Source organism: Ahaetulla prasina, chromosome 1, assembly GCF_028640845.1.
Source record: "Ahaetulla prasina isolate Xishuangbanna chromosome 1, ASM2864084v1, whole genome shotgun sequence".
Taxonomy (NCBI): Eukaryota; Metazoa; Chordata; class Lepidosauria; order Squamata; family Colubridae; genus Ahaetulla; species Ahaetulla prasina.
Window position 1 is genome coordinate 245,477,681 of NC_080539.1, and position 10,532 is coordinate 245,488,212.

At 44.5% G+C, this 10,532-nt stretch overlaps 1 protein-coding gene across 1 annotated transcript in view; it reads right to left on the minus strand.

The window, feature by feature from the left end:
* KALRN (kalirin RhoGEF kinase) overlaps nt 1-9,829 on the minus strand; it is a 545,114-nt gene extending 535,285 nt beyond the window's left edge. Inside the window, exon 1 of the mRNA XM_058195145.1 lies at nt 9,454-9,829. Within this exon, the coding sequence (XP_058051128.1) occupies nt 9,454-9,526 (73 nt within the window). The 5' untranslated portion in view covers nt 9,527-9,829. The remainder of the gene's footprint in view (nt 1-9,453) is intronic.
* Between the last annotated feature and the right edge of the window lie 703 nt (nt 9,830-10,532).

Genomic DNA, 10,532 nt, shown 5'->3' on the forward strand with positions numbered 1-10,532 from the left:
TCCTGGATCTGGGGTCATGCTGTATCCGCTGCATTTGAAGCGGTAAAAAGACTTTTTTCATCTGACAGTGTGCTAATCCACTATAACAAGACACTACCATTAGTGCTAATGTGTCACCCTCCCCATTTGGGGTCAGGACTGTCCTTAGCCACCGTCTGCCTAATGGCAGTGAGGTGCCCATTGCCTATTACCCTACTACTCCGCCAAGCAAAACTACAGCCAGCTGGACAGGGAAGCGCTGGCTGTAGTCGCTGGGGTCCAGAGGTTCCAAGACTACCTGTACAAGAGAGACTTTGTGCTTGTCATCAATCATAAACCCCTTCTGGGTTTATTGGCCAGAAACCGCCCTGCACCAACGATCTTGTCCCCCAGAATGACCAGGTGGACTATTTTTCTGGCGGCTTATAGCTACCAGCTGATTCACTGGCCCAGAAAGTCCCTAGGTCACTGGACACTCTCAGACGCTGCCCGCTGCCTACGCCAGAGGTGCCCTCTGGATTTCAGCCACTGTAGTAGAAATATCTGGTCCTCGCTTGTCCAAGGTCGAGCTGGAGGATGGTAAATTGTGGTGACAGCACTTGGACCAACTCCGAGGCTGCCTTGAAAACTCACCGCTGCAACCATCAGAAATAGATCAATCCAACAAGAGGCTAAGCACTACAGACACTAGCCAACAAAATAAACAAATGTCTAACAATGACTCAAACCCAATTGTACAGCGGGAACACCCACCTGAGGAACTGAGACTCCAGTGCAGACTTCCGGAGGGGTTGGGCCTAGAGACTCTGACCACGCCTCATGATGAAATCCTGAAGATTCCATTGGCAAGTACTGCACCAACAAATCCATCCGCTCCGGCCGATGCTCAGGAACCAACTGAGCTGCGCAAGTCATCAAGGGCTCGACAAAGCCCCGCCTTCCTACGTGATGTTTGTAAATATTTTTTTTGATTGGACTACATTTTGTCCAGGAGGGGAGGGGTGTTGCATATTGAATAGGAGGAAGCATAGGCTTCACTTAGGTCCACCAAACCAGCAAGAAAATACTCAAACCTCATTGGCTAACCTGTCTTACAGCTCCCTATAAAAGGCCAAGGTGTTCGACGAGCCATTTGCTGGGTAGCACCCATCTACTAATAAAGAGCTGTTGTTACTGTTGGCACCGTGTCCTGTCTCTTCCATTGCCCAATCCAATAGGGATAGTTTGTGATTTCTGCATAAATGAATCTGTATTAACATTTTATTTAATTTGTTCATTTATTCATTCATTCATTCATCCTGTATGCCACTTCAATCATGAAGCTCTGTATGTGCCAGTCATTGACCACATGGGACACCTCTGCTCCATGGGCTATATTGGCCACTGGTATGTTTGTGGGGGCAATTCAAAGTGCTGGTGGATCCCTTTAAAGCCTCACATGGCTTGGGACCAGAAAAGATTAATTATGGGACCATTTATCTCCTAATACCGTGTTTCCCTGAAAATAAGACCCTGTCTTTTATATCCCTGAAATAAGTGCTTGGTCTTGCTCAAAAGCCCGATTAGGCTTCTTATCAGAGGATGTCTTATTTTTGGGGAAACAGGGTAGTATCTACTTGTCCTTAAATCTGTAGGAGAGGCCTGCTCTAAATCCTGTCTGGGAGAGAGAGATCATCTTTCAGGATCCAGAAGGAGACCCTTGTTTGTGGTGATGCTTAACCTCTGGATAAGAGACAGATGTCTTGTATGTGGGAATGAGCTTGAGGAACATGGGAAGAGATGCTGCCTAGGGAACAATCAGATAAAAGGGGGAGTTCACAGCTGCATTACAGGCACAAAAAGAAAATCTGACATAATTTATCAAACTGTAAAAAGAGACAGTGAGAGATTTGTACTTTCAAGGCTTGCAAGATTCTGTTAATGTAGCCTTGAAATAAAGTAAATTTAGCTTCTCTTGTCTGTTTCCTATCTGGTCCATCTAGGAAAGCTGACACTGGAATATTATCCCTCCAGAAATCAGACTTGTTCCAACCTTGCTGGCCTTTCATAGGACACTAAAAATCTGGCTTTGCCATTGAGTCTGGGGCCCTGAAAAGTATTAGTGAGCCTGTGTCATGGCTTGCTTGAGTGAGAGTCTTCTTGGTTGCTATTTTTATGTTATTTTTTATTTTTAACTCTGGCTCTCTTTTACTGTTTTAATGCCATTTTAATTGTGAACCGCCCAGAGTCATATGTATGAGAAGGGTGGCCTATAGTATAAATTTACTAAAAAATAAATTCTAGGCAGCCCCAACTGTACCATATTGTAATGTACTATAAATATTACTACTATGGTATTCATGGTCTCTGTAATATCATGATCATTCAGTGCTAATTTATCACCCAGTGCTGTTAGGTCTTTCCTAACTACCTAAGCATTTGACAGCATATTAGTCTCAAGGTAATAGCAGCCTGCTTGTGCGATATATTTGTTTTTGTTTTACAACTGCTACCAAGGCATGTGGGTGTTTTTGTTACCAATGTCATCTGCTCTTCCACCAATGTTCTTCTGCCTTAAATATGCTTATGTTTCCAGATGTCCATATCCGACTGAGCCTATGACATTGGGGCTGTATTGTATTTTAGGGGAAGAGAGTTTATAGAGCCCATCTGCTTTGCATACAGAAAACCTCTGATACCTCTTTTTCAGAGTAGCATCAGATGGAATATGATGGGAAAGGCCTCTGCTTGACATCCTGGAGAACTGATTCGATGAGAGAAAGCATGCTCGGCATGCAAAGTGCCCCAGCATCATTAGTTACTATCACTCACTAAAAGCTTCAGGGAGCAGGAAAGGGGACTCTATAGTTCTGTCAGAGTCAGAAACTGACATAGGCAGGATAACATCTCATCCAGTTGTCACGTATATTTCAATTTTTAATTACCTGAGGATCTGACAAACTATAGAACAGCCACAGCTGCTCCTTCAGTTTGGTTCTCAGATCTTTCTTGCAAAATGGTGACCTTTGTTAAAGACAAGATCACATGAACCATCAATATTCATTGGTGAACATACCAGTGGACATAATTGCTGGACATTATTACCAGAGGTGAGTTTCAGCAGGTTCTGACCAGTTCTGGAGAACTGGTAGCGGAAATTTTGAGTAGTTCGGAGAACCGGTAGTAAAAATTCTGACTGGCCCCACCTCCATCTATTCTCTGCTTCCCAAGTCCCAGCTAATCAGGAGGAAGTGGGGATTTTGCAGTAACCTTCCCCTGGAGTGGGGTGGGAATGGAGATTTTACAGTATCCTTCCCCTGCCACGCCCACCAAGCCACGTCCATCAAGCCATGCCACACCCACCAAGCCACACCCACAGAACCGGTAGTAAAAAAATTTGAAACCCACCACTGATTATTACATATTGAGGGTAAGTTTGGTATAGCGGCTAAGGTTCCAGGTAGAAATCAGAAGACCATGAGCTCTGCCCTTTTTTAGGCACAAAGCCATTTGAGTGACATGGGCCAGTCACTTTATATCAGCCCTAGGAAAAAGGTAAGGGTAAAGCATTTCTGAAAGTTTTCCAAGAAAACTGCAGGGACTACTACAGGCAGGCCCCAGCCACTGACTCAAAGATACACATACAAAAGGAATATATTACCATATTAATAAACGGAGTAGGACCAAAGTAAGGTAAACTAATATTCTGTAAGTAATTAGAAGGACTTTGGTAACATCTTCTGGCAAACAACAACTATTTTTAAAAGCATATACTTTTAGATGCTAGAGCCACTCTAACTCTATGGAGTGTAGTCTCTGCATTCTAAGCATTCTTTGCATCTGATAAAGACTCCTGCGTTTTTGTCACATAGCTCCCCTCTTACAATTTCTGCAAATCAGACAATGCTGAAAGCTATGGCAACCTCCTTTTTTCCTGACTCCAAAAACCTACCTTAGAGCAAGAAAATGCTCCAGTAAATGTATGTATAGCATTTATTTATTTATTTATAAATCTGATTTCTAAGCCAGCAATTGAGTGTGATGTACAAGATAGTACAAACGAAAAAGGGAGATAATAAAGCACACAAAGCACATTAATAAAATTTCCACTGCAGTTCAAACATTCTAACCTAACGGCTGTGGGGGAAAGCAAAAGGATATTGCCTAGGTCCCATCAGATAATGCTATTTTAAAGATGGACCTAAAGATGGACAGATGCCATCTGTCAAATCTTACTGGATGTTGTGGAAGGAAGACCAAGAGTGATTCTCATTTTATATGAATTGACACTGAGGCTACAAATCCCAAATTTCCTGCAGGAAAAATATATTTTTCTGGACTTTTGCAACTTATCTTTCTTCTTTTAGAAGTATTACTGGGTCTTGAAGCTGAGATGAGGAGAAGCAAAAGTTCTAATTTGGATTTGTTTTGTTTTGTTTTGTTTGGGCCCATTCAAGAAGAGAAGATCCACAGATATATTTAAGGGCAATCTACATTTCCAGGACTCAAACCACTGTTAAATACATTGAGTTCTTGAAGGTAATTGGTAAGTTATAGCTGATTTCACACATGACACTGAACTAGAGATTTAAAACCATTTATCAGACAAGATATTGTGGTCTGGCTTGCATAGAATAAGCCATAATGTGTACATTCACATAGCAGATTAAGTCAAATAAGAAACCATAGTATGACTTATTAATGAAATGTTGTGAATTTAGTCTGTGACTAAAAAAGCTCTAAGAAGATCTTAGGATCAAATTTGATATTACAGCCTGAAGGACCCCAATTCTTTCTTTTAATAGATAGAATAGAATAGAATAGAATAGAATAGAATAGAATAGAATAGAATAGAATAGAATAGAATAGAATAGAATAGGGTAGGGTAGGGTAGGGTAGGGTAGGGTAGGGTAGGGTAGGGTAGGGTAGGGTAGGATAGGATAGAATTTTCTTATTGGCCAAGTGTGATTGGACACACAAGGAATTTGTCTTGGTGCATATGCTATCAGTGTACATAAAAGAAAAGATACGTTCATCAAGAATTCTAAGGTGATAGTCTATCTATCTAGATACTCTAGACTATCTTAATGATAGTCATAGGGTACAAATAAGCAATCAGGAAACAATATAAATATAAATCGTAAGGGTACAAGCAACAAAGTTACAGTCATACAGTCATAAGTGGAAGGAGATGGGTGATGGGAATGATGAGAAGATTAATAGTAGTGTATTATAAATAATGTATTATTATTATTTATTTATTTATTTAATTAGCATTATTACTGGTAACAAGGAACATTCCTGTTAATTATTATTCTTTCATTCACCTAGGGCAGGGGTGTCAAACTCAAGGCCCGCAGGCTGGATCCAACTCACGGGGTGCTTAGATTTGGCCAGTGGAGCCAGCCTGGAAATAGCGAAGGACCAGCCCACAGTGTCTCTGCTAGCAAAAATGGGGTGCAGGTGGGGGGCACGCGTGGGGCCCCCGCAACCAGTTTTGGCCACCAGAGTGGTCCAAGAGGCCTTGCCAGGCCCAAAACAGGGCCCCTTGAAGTGCTCCAGGAGGCCGTCCTTGACTCAGAAGGTTATAAAAGGAAGGAAAGGTAAAATATTTTACTCTGCAAGCTTGCAGGATTCTGCTACTATAAAAGGTAAAGGTTCCCCTCGCACATACATGCTAGTCGTTCCCGACTCTAGGGGGCGGTACTCATCTCTGTTTCAAAGCCGAAGAGCCAGCACTGTCCGAAAACGTTTCCGTGGCCATGTGGCCAGCATGACTTAACGCCAAAGGCACATGGAACGCTGTTACCTTCCCACCAAAGGTGGTCCCTATTTTTCTACTTGCATTTTTTATGTGCTTTCGAACAGCTAGGTTGGCAGAAGCTGGGACAAATAACAGGAGTTCACCCCGTTAAGTGGCACTAGGGATTCGAACTGCTGAACTGCCAACCTTTCGATCAACAAGCTCAGTGCCTTACCCACTAAGACACCGCATCCCTATTTCTGCTAATATAGCCTATGTCAATAATTTATAGTTCTAGTCTTCCTATGGAGTCAGTTTCTTGATCTGGTCTCTCATAAGGTGATCAAGTAGATCAAGTAAGTATTAAAGAAACAAAATCACAGAAATGTATGGCTCTCTATTTTTATAAATGTATAAAACCATGTGTGTAGATGTGCAGTCCTGTGTCACACCCCATGGCTATGCCAACACCAGCCATGGCCCATCCCCCCCACACACACACAGCCCTCCGAGGTCAAACACAACCCCGATGCGGCCCTCAATGAAATTGAGTTTGACACCCCTGAACTAGGGCTTTTAACTGTTTATAAAGTTTTCTTTACTACAGTGTGTTCTTTGAACAAGCTACTCACTGTTCTGTTCTCTTCTACTCTGTCCCCTTTCCTAGCATCTATCAGTACTGACAATAACACTAAGTATGTTGAACATCTATGGTACATAAGCAATGTAGAAAAGTTGTACAAACTGAAAGATAATTTTTCTAAGTGAATTATTTTTCCAGTAATAGTTGACGTGACTTCATCAATTTGAAGCCCACAGTCAGAAAATTGGATCTTTCTCGCTCACTGTCCACTTGTTTTCCTAAATTTAAAATTCTGCCTTATCTGATGACTACAAATGAATGTTTGTGTTTATGACTTAATAATAAATTCCTGCCTGGAACACAATCACTACTTATGTACAGTGTGCCAAATATTTTTTGAATGAATCTGAATGCCAAACCACACATATAATACACTAAATCCACAGGTCTCCTAATCTAAATTATAAACAAGATTATTTCAGTACTGAATTTCTGTTTGGGCCAGAAATGTCTCATCAGATTATTACTTTAAAAAAGAATTAAGAAATTACTTTTCAAAGTAAACAAATAGCAACAAAGAATTAAAACAAAATAAAAACAAAGAATTAAAGATATCGAGTTTGGTAAGATTTGTACAAATTAAAAGGTATCCTTTTTACCATACAAAGCCCATTTGTACTCCAGAAACCTGTGAAAAGTCTACAATTGGTTTGCTAGTTTCCCTGTTAAGGTTTCAATAAGAAAATATCATTCAGCTGAAAGAAGTTCATGAGATACAAGCACAGTCCTATCTTATTATACTTATCCTCTGAGATCAAAGCAGATTCCCTTAAGTGGACTGTAACCTTCTATGAATGGCAGGGGACTAAGAAGGAAAGTCCAACATGAATAAATTTCTTGAAAAGTTGTGGAGGTAATGTGAATGTCTGGTGTGACTGCAGGAACCTTGGATGATACAGATGATGGGGTTGAATTTAAGATGAATAGAAAAGCAGCTGGAAAAGCAAAGCAGACGGTCACCATAGGAGCAAAAAAACAACCCCCCATGTAGAAAGGTCAAGCCTCCCTCTAAAGAAAGTAAGGGATACTTTGCACTCCTTAATGTCAACTGCCTGGACGACTTCCCCACTTTGGGGCAAGTTCTGTTACGGGGTCAGGAAGACAGGGAAGGAAGAACATTTCTTGCACTTTTGTTAGACTAAGAACATCAATGGAAAACAAGCTCCCTCTTGCATTTACAGGCACAATTCACAAGCCGCCTTCTCCTGTGCCCTTTTAGAGAAATGAAGCTACTTGCATTCACACTTCTATTGTGGGTGTCAGAATTAAGGAGCAAACACCAGTTCCCCTGTCATGCCCTTTATGTTGACCTTCTCAAAGGCCTGACTGTAAAGTTCACAGCAAGAAAAGCCTTCCCCTTCCAGGAAACATCCATACATTGTTAAAATCCCAGAGAGTTCTACCGAAATTCTGGTGAGAAGTCGTAACTGAAAATATGGAAGCTACAGGAACTTCCTCAACTTACAACCATAATTGGGGCCAAAATGTCTGTCACTACATGATGTGGTTCTTAAATGAGTCACCTGATTCAATGATTATTTTTTTTTTGCCACAGCCATTAAGCAATGCACAGTGAGTCCTGCTGTCCTTAAGCACATTCAGCTTCTTCCATTGATCCTGCTTGTTGGAGGCACCCTAGGGAGGTGGCACATGACTTTGAAAATCGTTGTAAATACATGCCAGTTGCCAAATGTCCAAATTTTGGTCACATAACCATTGGCATAAGACACTTTTTTTCACCACTATTGTAACTTTGAACAGTTATTACCTAAATGGTTGTACACCAAAGACTCCCTGTATTTTAAAACATTGATATCACCATCACCTACAGAGCAGCAAGATACCTGAAAAAGAGGCATGAGTGTATTTACAATTATGTTAATTGCTGAGGTCTGAAAGCAGAGTTAATGGCATCTCTGTTACACACTAGTAAATTGTAGTTAGTGAAGACATTCTTCACCATGTAAATTGTAGTTACTGAAGATCTTCTTCCCCGCCCACAATTCTTATTCCTCTTACAAACCCCGGCAAGGTAACACTGTACCATATCGTAGTAAGAGCTCGAAGATAGCTAATATCTAAGCCTCTGGCTCCATCACCAGACCTGTTCTATACATCGGCTTAGAAGATGTGTTCAGAAAGCCAGCGTATGTACCACTGACTGCCTTCCCCAGAAAGGCAAAACGTTACACTAATATAGCGTCGTTTCATCCCCTCGCTCGACTTTTACGCCTAAAAGGTCAGGAGGTGAGACAGGCTGCACTAAGGCGTTCAAACAACGCGAGTAGTAGTGCGGAATCTTGGAGATACTAAAAGACCCAACAAGCCTTCTCCTCTCGGTTGTGCAAAAGTGATCGAAGATCAAAAGCAAAATCCTCTTCTTTTAAAATAAATAAATAAATAAATAAATAGCAATAAGTGATCAGACAACCACGAAGCCCAGGAAAACACAACGAGACCACAAACCGCACACCCCTAAATGGAACCCAACACGTAAGAAAGGAAAGGGAGCACAGCATCCGTCCGCTTAGCTTCGCCTTGCCTTCGACAACTGATAGGCAGCAGCCAACAGTTTGTTCTTTCCCCCCCACACATACACCGCCGCCCAACACACACACCCCATCCTTCCGCGGTAAAAGCACACCAAAGCTCAGCTCACAAAAAGCACCGTTTGGCAAGGGAGAGGACGTTTTGCCCAGTGCCAGAATAGGGGGCGGGGGTGGGGGAGAGAGAGAGAAGGAAACACGAAGTTGCGGGGTTTTTGTAGGGTTTTTTTTTCTTTTTTTGCTCGTAACAAACCAAGGAAAACAATACAGGGTGGGAGATGAGACGGAGGATCGGAAGGAGGCGTGAATCCAGAAGAAGGTTCCCCATTTAGGAACCCCTCAGCTTCTCTCTCTTCTCTTCTCTCCCCCCACTCCCCCGTAACAAAGGCAACCGAATCTCTCACGCAGCCGCTACGCCAATCGTCCCCCGCACAAGGCAACACCTCGCCGAAGCTCGCCTCCAGGTCTCTCTCTTGGGCGCTGGCAACGCTCTCGCCTTGTGTCAAGCACAGCCCACCCACCCCCGGCCCCTGCCTGGCCGAGCCGTCCTTCCGCGTTTCTACCTGTTCGGAAAAAGGCGTCCACCTCCGAATCCGGGACCGCTCCTTCCTCCGCTGCCCCCTCGGCGGGGTTCATGGCTGGGCACGGGGAGAAGGGGCTCGCGAGCAGGAACGGCGGCGGCGACAGCAGCAAGCGATCCCGCCGGCTGGGTAATATCCAGTGAGTGGAAGCACAGAGAAGAGGGGAGAGAGAGAGAGAGAGAGAGAGAGACGGGGCGAGAGAGAGAAAGAGAGGAGGGGAGCCACGCGCCCGCGCGCGCGCGCCCCCCGAGGAGGGATGGCGGGGTGGAAAGAGGGATGGAGGCGTCTTCAGCAGCCCGCTTCGGCACTTCCCATCTTTTGCCACAGTGTCTGCTGGGAGCTGCCGCTGCCAACAAGCCGGCGGAGGGTGGCAGGGGTCCCTCTCCGCAGCTTTCTCAAAAGGCGTGCGCACAACACACGCCCGCCCGCCCGCCCAGACCGTACACACCCACCGCAACCCTATCTCCTTCAGCGGTAGCGGCAGCCGCCTCCTTGCGCCGCTCTGGCTCTGCCCGTCCGCCCCCCCCCCCGCCTCTTCCTCTCCCTTTCCCTCCTCTCTATTGTTCAGACCGGCTTTGCTTGGACGTCCTCGCCCACAAGCCGCCTTCTCAGTTCGTGCCGGCCGTTCCCCTCGCTCTCCTCTGTTGGACAAGCCTCCCCCGCGGGACTCTTTCGCTCAGACCCACCCCTTCTCCCCCCTCCCCAGCCAGAAAGGCGAAGCCCTCCGAGCCAAACCCACCAGAGGTGGGCGGCAGAAGAGATGACAGCTCCACGTTTTCGGAGCCCCGTCGCCGCCGGCTTATTGCCGAAGGATGTGTGTCCCCCCCAACGCCGAATCCGCTCCCGCTTCCTTTGAAGGCTCATTGTTGTTGCAAGCGGCTTTGACAGGACTTCCTGAGAGGAGTGGGAAAAGAAGCGCGGGAAGGGCGAAGCGGGGTGTGTGTGTGTGAATGTGAATTTACTGGGAGACCAAGAAATTGAGGGGCTTCCTCTTTTTTTTAACCGTTGTGGTACAACCACCTTCCCGGTCGAAACGGCCCAGCTTTCCCATTCCCCAACCC